This window comes from Sphaerodactylus townsendi, linkage group LG15 (genome assembly GCF_021028975.2).
Source record: "Sphaerodactylus townsendi isolate TG3544 linkage group LG15, MPM_Stown_v2.3, whole genome shotgun sequence".
Taxonomy (NCBI): domain Eukaryota; kingdom Metazoa; phylum Chordata; class Lepidosauria; order Squamata; family Sphaerodactylidae; genus Sphaerodactylus; species Sphaerodactylus townsendi.
The window spans coordinates 23,965,160-23,981,986 of record NC_059439.1 but is presented as its reverse complement, the minus strand read 5'-3'; the positions used below and the strand labels follow the sequence as shown (position 1 = coordinate 23,981,986).

The following is a 16,827-nucleotide window of genomic DNA, read 5'->3' as shown; positions in this document are numbered from 1 at the left end:
GGGCCTGCATCCATTGGACACAGCAGTTGTCATTGAAACTGCCCGATAATTTTCAGGCAAGAAAAACAACAGTAAAGCTTACAATAGCTAAGATCCCCACGTAGCCCAAAACACAGTAAAACAGAATCACGGGTCCCTCATTACAATCCAGTATAATTTATTTTATGGTTGAATTCATGTCAGCATATGGGAATGGAGGAGAGATTATGAGGCAAAATGTACACATGCTTGCCTGAGAAAGGGAGCAAGAAACAACAATGGAGTTGGCCAGTCTTTTCCCCACTCACTTTCTCATTCTGTTTCCTGGGTTTAATGACAATGAAAACCACAATCAAGGGGAACGTCTTTTCCAGCATACAAGGAACAGTCACCAAGAAGAAGAATTCCAAAAGTATTGTCAAAGGCTTTCACGAGTGGATTCAACTGGTTCTGGTGGGCTTTCCGGTCTGGTGGGTTTCCACTGGACCATGGCCACACAGCCCGGAAAACCCACCAGAACCAATTCCAAAAGTAGTTTGCCTCGGAATACAGGTCTCCTTCTCAGGTGGGCCAATGAATAGCAAAGTACCAAGGTAGCAGAAAAATATGGAAATTAGAAGAGAGTAGGTGAGGTTCCAGTTGCTGGCTGTGACAAATGTGTGTGTCGTTACAATTATGAATGTTCCTAACACCAAAGCTGTAATCAAAGAAAAGGAAAGTGCAAAAAAGGCTGAAATGATCAATAGAGATTCTTGATAAAACGAGAAGCTGATATCTTGTTTTGAAAAATTTAAAAAAGACTTATCTAAATTTCTGTGGGGCAAACATAAAGTTAGAATAAAATACCAAATAATGTGCGATGAAACACAAAGAGGTGGTTTAGGATTGCCCAATCTAGAACTTTACTATGAGGCAGCAAGTATGTTATGGTTCAGAGTGGATAACACTACAAAATACAGAATTACTTAACTTAAAAGGACATGACCTATTTTACGGGTGGCATTACTATGTTTGATACATGGAAGGAAAAGAATTTAAACACTTCCTGGGTCATATTATAAGAAAGCCAATATATAGAATATGGGAAAAATGTAAAAGGGAAAATATGCTTAAAACTCCTAACTGGGTTTCACCATTAGAAGCGGTGTCTCTAAAAGTGAACCAAAACAATGTGACATTAAGATACAGTGATATATTAATCAGAACAGGATTAGAACCCAAATTGAAAGAGAGAAATTAAATCACAATAAATAATGCACAGTGCCAGTGGTTCACATATAAACAACTAACAGGAAAATTTAAAATAGAATAAAGAGAGATTTTGAACTGAAGAAGAGGCATTTTGGAAACTGCTACATGGGCAAGAGGGAAAGGAGACTATTAGCAAAATATACAAAATACTGCTTCAACAAGATGAAGAAGCAGAACAAGTGAAAACCTGTATGGTTCGTTGGGCCCAGGATCTTAATCAAACAATCTATCTAGAACAATGGGAAAGAACCTGGAAGGACTTAACATTTACTTGTTGCACTAGACTAAAAGAAAACTACTACAAAATGTTTTTAGGTGGTACCTTTGCCCAAGTAAACTAGCCCTAATGTATAAAGGGGTCTCACCTTTATTCTGGAGGTGCAATAAAAGAAAAGGGAGACCCATGGATTCACATTTGGTGGGAATTATGGAAATGATTTAAAAATTCTGGTTGGAAATATACCAAAATATTAAGTTAATTTTAGGAATAGATATAGGCTTCAGTCCAGAATTATTTTTGTTAAACATGATAGATGATAAACTCCAGAAAAACTGTAAAATACTGTTATTATATATGATTACGGCAGCTAGGATTTTGGTCGCGCGAAATTGGAAGAAGACAACCCCATGAAAGCCTTTGACAATACAAGAAAGTATCTATTATATAAAATTAAGGACTGCCATGATGTATGCGGAGGGCCTTTTGACTTATGATTCAGAAATGTGCTATAATTATATACAACAAGCTCATGAAGAATGGCAGAATTGTTTGAAGATTATAAGGAAAATGTATGCAAGAACTTCATGTACTGCCTCATTGAAAATTTGATGTTTTCAAGATTTGAATCAATTTTAGAAATTTATTTTAATTAATTTTATGATTGGTATACTAATTTGTATTTTATTTTTTTCAGGCCAATTGTCACTATTATTTGTTATTACTTGTCATTGACAATAACAAAGAATCTTAGCACAGAATTTGCAAGACATGTCTGACTGGAAGTCCTGGTAGCAAATTATAGAAGTATGTAAGAATAATGTAACATGCAACAAAGCACCTGTATTCTTACTGATGAATCCATGGCAGTCTATGGTAGAAAAACTCCAGAGACAAATACATTTGATCTCTTACTGCTCTACATGAGAATATGATTTGGACAGGTGAAATCTGTGCTTGAGAGTCAATGTGAAGTAGTGGTTATGAGTTGTGGACTGTACTCAGGAGAACTATTGGCATACAACATCACATTGTGGCAGAAATCAAATCATTACATTGAGAGCAACACTCTAGGATTCATCTGAAATTCCACAGTTAAATCACACTGGAACATCTGTCCCCACCCCAAGACACAGGATCCATTCATACTTTTAGCTGTGTTCATTAATTTTCTTCCCTTTTCTGCACAAAGTTCTGATTTTAAATTCTTCATTTGTCAGAGCAGTATGCAGGTATTTCTATTTTCCACTGCTTTTGTTATCTGTTAGCAGAGCTTTTCTGTAAACCCTTTTTGAAGAAAAAAACAATTCCTGGACCATTATCCATTAGCAAATCCCCACTTTGGTGGAAATACACTTCAGCTGGAGCTCTGTTAACACTGAGCTTTCCTGAATAAGACAATTCTCAGGCAACAAAAATCACAAAAAGGCAATATTTATGTATTCATTCATTCCTTTATTTTGTCCTTCTTTCTCAAAGCAAGAACCAAGGTGCATACAATAAAAGCTGGACTAATCAGACATGAAATTACAATTAAAAAACGGCAATAAAAATTTAAAAATATATATTGCAGATGTGACTCTATAATCTCTGGAATGACTGTGAGAAAGGCTCATTCCGCACATGCAGAATAATGCATTTTCAAACTGCTTTCAGTGCTCTTTGAAGCTGTGCAGAATAGCAAAATCCACTTGCAAACAGTTGTGAAAGTGGTTTGAAAACGCATTGTTTTGCGGGTGCAGAAGGGGCCAAAGAAAAATCATAGATGGAGTAAATCAATGATCTAAGGACACTCCACTTGTCGAATTAGTTATGGCATTCACTGGGAGGCTACTCAGAAGGGCAGTCTCAGAGACACTTGAATGAGTGCAAGCTAATCTATCAATTACTCTAAAAAGCAAACTATACTTCTGTGCTGTGTATTTTGCCCCTTATTATGTCCCTTTTGTTTAATTCAGGCCTCAACACAATTATGAAGCATTTAGGGAAAAAAATTAAACCGAGCAACCCTGCACTAGAAGCTAAGATAGAGAAGATCTCCACCACGACCATGTATTTTCCCTTTGTGCTCAAGTAGGTCGGAACAAAGGATAACCATACACTGCAAAAGACCAGCATACTGAAGGTGATGCATTTGGCTTCGTTAAAAGTATCCGGTAGTTTCCTAGCAAAGAAAGCCACCATGAAGCTCAAAATGGCCAGGAATCCTACGTAACCCAAGGCACAGTAAAACAGAGTCACAGAGCCTTCGTTACATTCTAGAACAATTTCTTCAGCCACTGAGTACATGTCGACATCGGGGAATGGAGGAGACTTTGTTAACCAGACAGCACAAATGCCTGTTTGCAGAAGGGAACAGGAAACAACAATAGAATTGGTCAGGCTTTTCCTCAGCCATTTCTTCTTGCCAGACCCTGGCTTGGAAGCCATAAAAGCCAAAACCACAGTAATAGTTTTGGCCAGCACACAAGAAACAGCCACTGAAAAGACAATCGCAAAAGCAGTTTGGCGGAGCAGACAGGTCACCGTCTCTGGTTGGCCAATGAACAGCAAAGCACAAAGGAAGCAGAGCAGAAGAGAGATGAGGAGAGTGCAGGTGAGCCTCCAGTTGTTGGCTTTGACTATGGGGGTGCTTTGATGTTTTTTAAACGTTCTGAGTATAAAAACAGTGATCAAAGAGAGTGAAAGAGCAAAAAAGGCTGAACTCATCCCCAAAGGATCTTCATAAGAAAGAAAGCTGATGTTCTTGGGAATACATAAATCCCGGGTTTGGCTTGGGTACATCTCATCTGAACACTTATAGCAATTGTCGAGGTCTGAAAATGAAAAGGTGCTTTTATGCATATAGGTGCAAAATTCCAATAAGTAACACCAACATTTTTTTTCACTGTTCATCATACATATACAAGGCTTATCACCCCCAAAAACTGAATACTTTGTTCAAGAATCTCTGCTAAAAGTATGAAATGCAGCTGAGGTGTGATTTATCATAAACAACGATTTATTACATACTGATCTTTCGTCAGAGTGTCATGGCCTGACCAATTAAAGCTGTGTGGAATGAAAGAGTAATAGCAAAACAATGGTGATCCAAGAGCTTCACTTAATTGTTTCTAGTGACCTACCCTATTTAAGAAAGCAGTCCATATTTTCCATGTTAGACTCTAAGCAGTTTTCAAGGAAACACCCAACAAAACTATGCAGAGTGCCTGGATGGGAGCCATAGAAATGTCCACCATTATGTCTTTAGGAGAGGGAATACATTCACTGAATTGTCAGCAAATTATTTATATATTTCATTAAGTTTGTAGGCTGCCCTTCCCCTTGCAGGTACAGTAAATGGAATTGCACAAATGTGGCCAGCAATTAAATTGACTGAGTATTTTTACACTTTTTCAAAACTACTGTACATTTTGTAAATGTTAGTAGTTTAGTAAAAGTGTGAGAATATTCAGTCAATCATGTTGGCTGTTTTAAATTTAGTTGCACAACTACCCCCCACCCCGACCCCCAACCCCAACCCGTTTCCCTTTGCAGGCTCAGAACAGCTTCCAACACTCAATGGTAATAGTAAAGTCAATAAAACATTCTTTTCTAAGACTTGGCTTTATTACCTCCAATAGGGCTAATGGTTAAAATTATAGCCCATAAATTCACATCCAGATCAAGGAAAGGGAAATAGTGGGAGGGAGGGAAGCCCACTAGATGGATGCTGGGCCTCACTTCACAGAGGCCCCTTCCGCACACGCAAAATAATGCGTTTTCAAACCACTTTCACAACTATTTGCAAGTGGATTTTGCTATTCCGCACAGCTTCAAAGAGCACTGAAAGCAGTTTGAAAGTGCATTATTCTGCATGTGCGGAATGAGCCAGAGTTACCCTACAGCCAGGATCAGAGCCCAAAAAGCCCTGGTCCTTGTTGAGGACAGTTGGATAGTTTTCAGACCAGGGGTCATCTGTAAGTTGCTACTGGCTGAGCATAAAGTTCTTTGGGAAACATATTAGGAGAGGCAGTCCCACAGATATGACAGCCCCAGACCAGTTAGGACTTTAAAAAATCTTGAACCTGTTTTGGTACTTCACCCAGAGCCAATGCAACTGGTGGAGAAGTAGCTGTTTGTGTGCCTGTCATGTGGTCCCAGTAGGGACTCACGTCATTGCATTTTGTGCCAACTGGAGCTTTTGGAGCGGGCCCAAGGGCATCCTGTGCATGGAAACAGGACATTGTTCCATTTTGAGAGTGAGGAGATGAAAACTGAAACAGGTAAGTTATGGAGTTAATACAAGCTGTTGATGCTGTAGCTCACAGCTGTGTTTGCTACAAATTAGTTCATTCACTGGAGTTCAGACTTTCTCAGTGCATACAATTTCAGGCTTCCTTATATGGCTGTTTAAATACATATATTCAATATGTATTAATGTTTCAGTCATAAATATACAGTTTGGCTTCTTTTCCTTAAGAACATACAGTACACACTTCTTAACAGTCGTTTCTTTCACATACTCCCAGACATTCCCTTTTCTTTGGAGAGGTCTTGTCCACAGGTTGATTTCCAGAGAATAAATACACACACTGTTTCTTCTTCTTTTTTTGCTTTATTTCTTGTTTTCTGACTTGCTTCATGTTTACTGCTACCATTCCCCACTCTCCAAGGTTAGGGAAGAGTGTGGGCTTATGGGAGGGAAAGTGTTGCTTGATAGTAAGTGTTGTATCTTATGTACGTTTACATGTTTGTAAACCAATTAATTTGAAATAAAAAGGAACATTTTCTACTGAACTGTGGATACTACATTGGCTTTATTTCTGAGAGTAATGGTATTTAATTATGGTGAGATATATGGACTGGGATTCATTTCCTACACAACAAGAATAAATAAGTCTATTTCTTACCCTTTTGGTCTGAAATCTTCCCATCTGGACATTGCACGCAATCATAACAACAAAATTGTTTCCCCTCCTTCACTTGCTTGCGGTAGCCAGGATGACAGTTCTCACAACATTGTGAAATTGGCAGTGTCTAATGAGAAAATGAAAAATTAGATACATCGTTTTTATTTGATTCATTCTTCCATATGTTCATTTGTGAGAGACACGCTTATGCACTATGCCCTGCTATTCTACCACAGTAGTATTTGAAATGCTGCAGTCATTTAGGATGGTCTAACTAAAATTCATTAACTATTTATTAAGTACTTATGAAAAGCTAAAATTTAACTATCTATCATAAGGAGATCATTAACTGTACACATTCATACTCTGGTTTCTCTTCAGATTGAATATAACACATTAAAGGACAAAGTACTGAATTTATTACATTGCTTGAAACACTATGGTCTCTTCCGCACATGCAAAATAATGCATTTTCAAACCGCTTTCACAACTGTTTGCAAGTGGATTTTGCCATTCCACACAGCTTCAAAGAGCATTGAAAGCAGTTTGAAAGTGCATTATTCTGCATGTGCGGAATGAGCCTAACATTACTTCAGAGTTTCTGCTTAAGGGTATGTGGTCAACTAAGCACTTGTCCATGGCTTCATCCTGACATCTGAAATGCTGGTATCATTTATGTTTCCCCAAAGTAAAATAATTAACTAATTCTTTTTACTTTTGTTAACTAATCGTTATGATGTGGTGATGGATTGTAGAGAAATGTGTGCTTTTAAAAGTGCAGTTGTGTTTAAGCAAAACATTGTTTACAATGAGTCATAGAGGCCTAGGAACAGGAGAAGCCACCTGATTGGCTGTGGCTTCTTGAATTCTGAAGGCCAAAGGGTAAGATGATGCAGAGGAGGGAGGAGGTTAACTCCCTGACTGAACAATCTGGAAGTAGCCCCCAGACCCAGAGCTGCGCCCATCTAAACATAGACACAAGTGCATCTGGGGGGCAGGGTAGGGATGCTCTTGGGGGTGGAGCTGACCTTAGTCAACTTCCACCAGGTTTTTGACCTAGGAACATCAGCAGAAGTCAGAGTCTTATGCCATGATAATACGGGGCATAAGTCATTATTTCCTATGGAGTGTTCTGGGCAGCAGCAGGGGGCTTTTTTGCCCCACAGCTTGTTAAATTCCCTGGAGTTCCATTGGAAGGTCTTCACTGCACTGTCTCCAGACACCACAGACTGCCCTTCCCCATATGGATTGCACTGTTGTCTTAAATCAGACAGAAGTCTTTATTGACATTATACACTGTTATCTAACTATTTAAGTAATTTAAATGCACATGTGATCCTGGACCATCAGCTGCTATATCATTTAAATCCAAATCAAAGCAAACATAATTTTCATAATGGCTTACTACCAGTGGTGGGATCCAAAAATTTTAGTAACAGGTTCCCATGGTGGTGGGATTCAAACTGTGGCGTAGCGCCAATGGGAGGCCTAGGAGTGGAAGGGGCATGGCGGGGCATGGCCGGGCATTCAAGAGCGGGGGCATTCCTGAGAGCCAGGCTTTGGCAAGGACGCAGCTCGCATCATGTACCGTCCTTGAAGCCGAGAACGGCTGCACACTGGCCGCCAGGCTGCCACATGCAATGCCAGTGTACCTCCTGCTAAACTGCTTCAAGTTCTGCGCGCTACTGCTGAGGAGGAGGGCTTTAACTAAAGGCAAAATCACGCATTAACAGTATCGCCAATTAGTATCCCCCCCTCTCGGCACACACACACAAATAATTAGTAACCTACTCTGGGAACCTGTGAGAACCTGCTGGATCCCACCGCTGCTTACTACTGTTTTCTACTTGCTCACTAGTGCCCGAGGTAAGAATTATTTTTGCACAACAAAACTGACATCAGCTGAACTTTTTCACTAAACATTGCCAAGCTCTCCTCATTACTATAGTGCTGGTTACAGATGACTTTTGTTTCCACAGGTCCCATGAGGCTCACAATAGCATTTTTGGAGTCGACAAAAGGGACACATCCCTTCTTTTTTCCGCAGCATGAAAGATCTGTAACTCAGTGCTAATTCATAATAAAGACCCTTCAAACTCTGGACTACCAGAACCTACCGTGTTAAACCAATCCGGCCATGTGATGTCTTCATCATTAATGGTGAACGTTTGTTGGGAATGACTGTGGGGATCCTGGAGATCCATCTTGCCGACTTTAATTCTGTGAAAGGACTCGTTTGAGGAAATGATCCAGTTCTCAATGTCAAGTCCGACTAGTAACTCCCCATTCTTATTGAATGAAATTTTGTCCCCAGCGCTATTGTTAAATGAAGTTCTCCCCAGAAAGTAGTGTAGCTAGGTGGAAAATAAAAAAGCTTTAAGAAAGGCAGCAACTGAGCTGGGTTATGTTGGATCTTTCAGAACTACATTTATGAAGTAGCAATCTGATACGGATATCTAAATGGATTTATTTTGACGCTAAGTTATGGACGGGATGTATTTTAATGCTAAGTTACCGTATGTTTGGGACAAGTGAAACAAATTAGGCCTCAGTGTTCATTTTAGGGTAGTTTATATATTACAATTACACTGGGAATTACAAGGTTGAGAGTGCGTATAGAATTTGTTGATCCTCGACTGTAATTTGCTGTATAGAATTTGTCGGTCCCTGACTGTAATTTGCTGGTCTTTGACTGCAATAAATTGAAATTGAAAAAAAAATCTAAATGCCAACGCAAGGAGCCTCCAAACCAAGGTCGGATAGCTGGAGTTCTTGGCACTCAGTGGCAAATTAAATATTGTGGTATCTACGAAACATGGGGGAAATGGAGAAAATCAATGGGATATGATCATCCTTGGGTATAAATTCTATACTCAGGACAAGAAGATACATGTTGGTGGAGGTGTTACACTGAAAGAGAGTATACATTCAAATGTTAGAAAACTTTAGGGGAATGACCTCTGCAACAGAAGCAATATATGTGGGCCATTTCCGCACGGGCAAAAAATGACGGCCTGGAGACGGTAAAAACGCCATCTCCAGGCCGCCATTTGCACATGGGGCGCAGCTGCAGCGCAGCCGCGCCACCCTCTCGCCGCCTGCCCGGCCTGAAGCCGGCATATTCCCAGAGCCCTGGGAAGCGCTCTTTCTGGGGATACGCCACCGTGAAGCTGCTGCCAAGCGAACGGCAGCGGCTTCACGCCGCCTCCCGCACCTGGTACTTACCTTTGTCCCTGGGCCTCCGGTATTAAAAGCTGAGGCCTGGGGACATGCCCCCTTGCCCTGCGCCACTGGAGCAGGCGCGCAGGGCCAGGGGGTGTGTCCCCAGGCCTCGGCATTATCTGAAATCACCCAGAACAGGAGTCGCTGCAACAAAGTGCGGCTCCTCGTGGCCATAGCGCCCGGCTGCCCGGCTGCTTCAGGACCATCCATGCGGACGGTCCCAGCGTCTTCGGGTCGGCGCGCAATGCGCCAACCTCGCCGTTTCCGCTGCCGTGCGGAAACGGCCTGAAAAACAGAATGAGCCCTAAGGGTCACTCCTGTGTTCAAAATATTTTAAACAGATGGAACATATGTGGAAGGAGTGGCCCTCAGCAAAGAAAGCTGGTTGGATCCAACCCACTCTTTTTGTTTGCTGATTTCCCATCTTCCTTGTTACCTCAGCAAAATGTCAATCAACAAAGAAGATGTAAACTGTGACTGCAACCTGTGTAATGGTAAGAGAAAAATGTACACAGCTAACTTACTGGAGTTCAGATCTAATAGTCAGATGGTATTTCATGTCTAACAATAAGCCTTTGTGGAATATTATGGTCTGTTTCTCATATGAATTCTGAGAACCCAAGTGCTACCGTCTGACTCCTCAGATATAAGGAAAGATGTAGAAGAGAACTGAAAGAAATAACTTGCAGGAGGATTCCTTTTTGTTACAGTAATAAAAACAGCAGAATGATGTCATATCTTGTAGGGGTATGCAAAGAAAGAATCTTTACCCCCAGATTTGGGCATATTGGTCCTGGAAAATATTGGTATTCCTGATATTTTCACATTCTAAGACAAATATGTTATGGGGGGAGGTGGGGGAGGAGATTTGAAAGTTTTTCGGTCCATTATTCCCTATGAGAAAAAATATCCAGTTGGCTGGGAAGAGGTGGTTTTAAAAAAAACAGCACCAAAATTGCAGTAGAGCTGCATTTGCCTGTTTTTTAAATAGCCCTCAAATTTCCAGTAGATTGGACCATCCAATTCTATGGACCCCGGAAGAGGGTGCCCCAGCCATCCTGCTTCTAGGAAAAACCCTCCCACCCGCTTCCAGGTAAAAGCCATGCCAGCAAGTAGCATCTAGGGATAAGAACAGAAGGAAAATTCAGTAAGGCCCCTTCCGCACACGCAAAATAATGCGTTTTCAAATCACTTTCACAACTGTTTGCAAGTGGATTTTGCTATTCCACACAGCTTCAAAGAGCACTGAAAGCAGTTTGAAAGTGCATTATTCTGCATGTGCAGAATGAGCCTAAAATTCAGATTCACTGGGAAGGGCTGGGGGTTGGCTTTAAAATTGTTGGTAAAGGTGAAAAAAATACCCATAGCTGAGCCTTCAGTTATCCAGAAGGGGGGACTTTTTCCATTCCTGCAAAACCCAGCAGGATGCCCACCACAGACTCAGCCAAGGTAAGTTGAAAGGTGGGTGAAAAATTGAAGCCCAATCGACAGCCTCACAATTGGTCTTCAATTTTTTAAACACAAATTAACAGGGGTTTTTTTTTGTGGGAATTAGGTCTTGGGAGTTGCCAAAAAGCTGAGAAGCCTAATATTTATTCAGCTTATTGGTCCCCTAGTATTCGGCTTGGCTTTTCCCCACATTTTTTTTTCAGTAAGAAGAAAACTGAGTAAACTTGATAAGAGTTTTTTCTGCATTTGGGGTGATTTTGGTTTGCTGAAGCATCACCCCTAATACAAGCCACGTGTTACTCCTACATAAATGGTGTTTCCTGAATATGAATCCAAAGTCCTTACCTGCCATTGGTTTCGATCCTGAAGACTATTTACCATTGTTCTGTGTTTTGTGTTGTGCATGGCATGTAATGCATGGGCCACAGCATAGACAGCATTGTAAATGCTGTAGCTGTGGCCATTCATGCTCATTTCAAAAAAAGATCCAGGAAGGCTTTCCAACTTTTCTTGCTCCGTGCAATTATCATCCCTCACTTCTTCCTGAATTTGATGTGGGAATACACAGTTAAAGGCATTGTGCCAGAAGTTCCTTATAAATCCATCATTCTTTGTGTTAGAAGGGTTTCTGTTCTCTACAAATTTCTGAAATCTTGGAAGATGACTAGAATGTACAGTGAAGGTCAGAGCACCATGGATGATGTCTGTATCCCAAGTCCTTTGATAAACATAAGAAGTGAAATCCATCTGGGCTGTCAGTATCCACACTTTGCCTTTTGTGTTCCATGGAATACTTTGCCCTTCCGATAGATACCTCAGCCATATCAGATCATTGACACTATATGATTGTCCAAATACCACAAATACTTTGGCTTTGCTGCTCATGATTCTATCATATATTACTGCCCCCTGTTGTACCAGGTCTAGATTTTCTGTGGCAAACTTTGTTGTGGGATATCTTCCTATGAAGGCAAAACAGACACCATACTTGGAAATCTCTGGAAGTAACGTTTGCACAATGTTTTCTCCAATGTTATCATCCATAACAAAGACTCCAATCCATGTCCATTTGAAATGCCTTAGTAAGGAGAGAATTCCGGCATGCTGAAGGGCTTCCTTAGGGTACATCTGGTAGAAGGAAAGTTCTGGATTTGTATCCTTTGTCACTGGAGCGGAACCATATAGGAACTAAAAATGATTTTGGAATGGGAATAAATAATAATATGCTCCTTTTCCTCTAATGGCACACCAAGTAGTTTACATTAAAAAAAATATTTCTATCCATCTATCATCTATTTATCAATATCAACATCTATCAATCTCTGGCCCCTTCCGCAAACACAAAATAATGTGTTTTCAAACCACTTTCACAACTGTTTGCAAGTGGATTTTGCCATTCCGCACATTTTCAAAGAGCATTGAAAGTAGTTTGAAAGTACATTATTCTGCATGTGCGGAATGAGCCTCTATTTATATAGACATAGATATGGATATAAAAGAGTTATATTTTAAATATTTTCTTTTCCTTCTTCAACCCAATGATTAATTTTGGAAGAATAAACAGTATGTCAATGAAAGTGTTAAATGCACAAACATTCATCCTTCTTACCTGAGGGATCTTATAGATGCCCAGTATGGTTGCCACATGAAAAGAGGTTTGGGAATCCAATCCACCAATGATGGCTAGCAGATTATTTTGGATGTCACATTTGAAATTAGGGACAAGTGTCTTTGGGGTGGAGATAAGTTGCATTGTGGCATGACAGGTTTGCTTAGCATTGAAGTAGCTGTCATAAATTTGAAAGCCCAAGGTGACATTGGGTAAAATTGTTGGATTATCATTGATCTCCTTTAAAGCAAATTCCAAAGCCAGCATGTGCTGGTAATTCTTAGGTATGACACTAGAATGAAAGTTGCATGTTGTATCAGAAAGTTGCGTGCTGTACAGCCATTGCTTTGTATTCTGCATCACTGTTATGATCATCATCACCATCATTATTAATCATTTATATTTACTGCTATTTTATTTCATTTATAAACCACTTTTGTCTTTATCATGTGATGATCTATATAATGAAAGCACAAACTTTTAAAAACATCACATTTGTATTGTCCTACTTCTGAAGAGTTCTGAGAAATGTACAGGTCAATCTTCTCCAAGGAACAAGGATTTTGACTAGGAATATTTGGATCAATTTACCAGTTATCCTAGAAAAGACTTTAAACCTTCAGGGAAATGTAGAACTGCATGACAAATAATATGCTAGAAACAAATACAAATACAAATACAAAACCTTTAATGGCATATAAAGAGTGGTAAAATACAAATTATGTTAAAACCAATTGACTAAAATTTACACAAAGGTTTCACTCTTGATCCAAGTGCCTTTGTTAAAAACCTGGCAACTGATTCAGTAGTGTGGGGATGATGGTCACTAAGCAGGTGTGAAACTATTTCCTTGTCTGATCTCACTGAAAATTTCTTCAAAATGGCCTCGAGAAAAAGCAACCGATAGACTGCCAAATCTTTACAATGAAGGAGCACGTGTTCAGTTGTTTCGGGTAGGCCCGCTGCACAGGAGCAAGTCCTGTTCTCCTGTGGGATGCCATGATATCTGCCTCTTGTTTGGGCAGTCGGTAACACATTTAGCCGAGCAAGCATAAAATATCTACGGAGATGTGGATTGATTAAATTACTCATATATTTAGCCATAAAACCCGGCAATGGTGGTGAAATGCCATAAAATGTGGGAGAACAAGTTCTGCAGGCTCCAGCTGTGAGAAGCTGCCCTTCAATGTCAAGAGTACGTTGTTTCAAAACTCCGAAAGCCTGTCTTTCGTCCATCAGTAGGAGTTGGTCAAAAGATACACCTATGTTGTTTATTTGCTTGATAATTTTGGTGTGCCAGGTGGAGTGGAAGTGGTCGCTTAACAGAAAATATGTCAGACTGCCCGGGAGGGCTCTATAATGAAGGCGAAGCCAGTATTTAAACAAAGAGAGCCAAACCCGGGAAAAAATTGTCTTGGCTCCGGTTTCTAAACAAAGAACTTGATACGTGACTGAGTTTGGAAGACCCAATAAACGACGAAGAAACAAAGATTGAACACTCTCTAATTTCTCAGCGGTTTTTGCTCCCCAGATTGGAGCTCCGTAAAGTAATTGTGGCAGTAGTTTTAACTGAAAAACTTCCATTGCGGCAGGAAAAAATTGACCGCCTCTGGTGTGAAAAAATCTGGATATTGCCAACACTTTGATTTTACTTGTATTGAGAGTCTGGTGGATATGAGAGGTCCAGGTTAAGGAATGATGGAAGGTGATTCCTAAATATCTGTATGAATGGACCTGTTCAATCAATGTACCGTTTATTTTCCACGTGCTGAGTTTTTTTGAATTCGAAAAGATCAGCACTTTGGATTTGTTATAATTAATCGACAGGGCACTGTTTGTGCAGTACGTCGCAAAGGCTTGAAGTAGTCTTTGCAGGCCCACCTTGGACCGAGACAGTAACACAGTGTCGTCTGCATAGAGAAGTGCACATGTGGGAATATGCTAGAAACACCAATTATATGTGCTGGCTTCTAAAGAAGAGGAGTTTGGATGTATACTCCTCTTTCTCTCCTGTAAGGAGAGCCGAAGGGGCTTACAAACTCCTTTCCTTCTTTTCCCCACAACAGACACTTCGTGAGGTATGCCAGGCTGAGAGAATTCTGAAAAACTGTGACTAGCCCAAAATCACCCAAAATCTGAAGCAAATTTGCTAGGCGTGCATGCAGAAGAACAATTGTTCATAGTTAATTTACAGATGGTAGAAAACACCATCTATTCTAGACTGTGGAAAGTTTAGAGGAATGTCTTGTGCCTTAGCTGCAGAGGACTTTCTTTGCATCTAGGGAGTCTGATGTTCCATGTCTAGTACACCCACTTAAGTTCATGAAGAACCAGTATTGTGAAAGATCATTCCCTGCTGTAGCTCATTGGAAGCTGCTGCCAGAAAGAGATTACAACACTGTATTAGATGAAGTACTGACTTGATATAAGGCAGGTTCATGTGTACTTCCGTGCTAACAAGAAGGGAGGTAAATGGAAATCAGATCAGAAATGGACATAGGAGTGTACACAAGAACTCAAGAACACCAGTAAAGCTCACTGAAATTTGATTAATTTTTAGTTAACGGACCATTGTGGCTGGAATTAAACACTCAGGGAGAAGAAATGTAAAGGAAAAAATTAACGTAAAAGATAATTAATGCTTACAAAAGCTCATCAGCCAGCGCCGTTTTGGGGTATTCAGTGAAGCTGACAGGATTGATGTTGAAACTCTGAGAAGCAATACCACCAACAAAGAAGTCTCCTGACTGGTGATACTCTTGGAGAGGAGGATCTAGGTCTCGAATCCCACACTTCACAATATGAGCCTTAAATACTCTGTGATATACCATTACCAGCTGTAAGAAGACAAATCCCTTCATCCTAAATGTACTTCTTCCCTATAAATACAGGCTTTTGTCACCACATTAACATTCTCTCTACTGAAGGACGCAAAGCCTGTATTTTTAAATGTAACTTGGGGATCAGACTGATACAGCTCTAGTCTGCTTGTAGTTTCTGGTCTTAGTGGTAGCTATAGTGGTACCAACTTTCACCATCCCTGTTATTAGTTTTATATGAATACCTTGAAAGTCCGTCGAGATTTTGTCGAAACTCAAATTAAATTAAGGTCCTTTAATTATTAAAGGGGAAGGTAATGGCCAAAGTTGGAGATTCCCAATGGAATTGCAGAGCAAAACATGTCTATTTACATCCTACCTTTCTACATGGCTCAAGGCAATTTACGAACCACAGTTAGAAAGAACACAATTTAGAACCAACAACATAAGACCTAAAGTCCCTCCCCCCCCAATGCCTGCAGTCTATGCAATACTAAAAGCCCTAGAAAATGAAATGGACTGGCTATGCAGAGTTATGTATCATCTGCATATGGATGATACCCAACCCTAAAGTTCAAGAAAATCTCATTCAGTGACCTCTTGTAAACATTGAAGAAAAAGACTGAGAGGAGAAAACCTTGAAATCCCACAAAGCTCCATCTTGTACCATATGCTTTTCAGCATTTACAGGAAACTGCTTTGTGAGGTTCTCCAGAGATTTGGGCTGGGTTGTCACCAGTATGCATATGACACTTAGCTCTAACACACACTTCCTGTCAATCCCAAAGAGGTGATAAAAATACTGAACTGATGACCGGAGGCAGTTTTGGAGTGAGTGCAGGCTAATAAACTGAAGCTTCATCTCAACAAGATGGAAATTCTATATGGTGAATGCAAGATCTGGCTTGGGACTTAAGGTTGCCACCCATTCTGGATGAGGCTGCATTCCTCTTGAAGGAACAGGTCCATAGTTTTGGGGAACTCTTAGACTTAGACCTAGTGCTAGATAAGCTAGTAGGAGCTGTTGCCAGGAGTGCCTTTTACCAACTTTGACTAGTTAGGCAGCTACAGCTTTTCTTGGGCAGAAAAGGTCTGTCCCCTGGGATGCATGTACTGCTTACAGATAGATTATATTATTGAAATGTACTCTACATGGGACTGCCCTTGAAAAATACTCCAGAGCTTTACAATTAAAAGTTGATATTCCTGGTAAAATATCCTTAATGCAATGGAGGATCTTCCTGGAGGAGAGCATGTGGAGCTGGTCACAAGTAAAACCAAGGAGAAAAAATAGCTGTGATAGATATCAAATCCCAAGGTGACATTGGATAAAATTTGTGGGTTTTCATTGATTTCATTTACTGCAAATGCCAGTGATAGAATGTGCTG

At 40.3% G+C, this 16,827-nt stretch overlaps 1 protein-coding gene across 1 annotated transcript; it reads right to left on the bottom strand.

Annotated features, from left to right (window-relative positions):
- Positions 1-3,229: 3,229 nt before the first annotated feature.
- LOC125444221 (vomeronasal type-2 receptor 26-like) lies at positions 3,230-12,054 on the bottom strand. Its single transcript, XM_048516654.1, has 4 exons — positions 11,356-12,054; positions 8,457-8,693; positions 6,340-6,466; positions 3,230-4,263 (listed from the first exon to the last, which is right to left on the bottom strand). The coding sequence occupies exons 1-4, from the start codon at positions 12,052-12,054 to the stop codon at positions 3,350-3,352; spliced, it is 1,977 nt and encodes a 658-aa protein (XP_048372611.1). The 3' UTR covers positions 3,230-3,349.
- Positions 12,055-16,827: the final 4,773 nt, after the last annotated feature.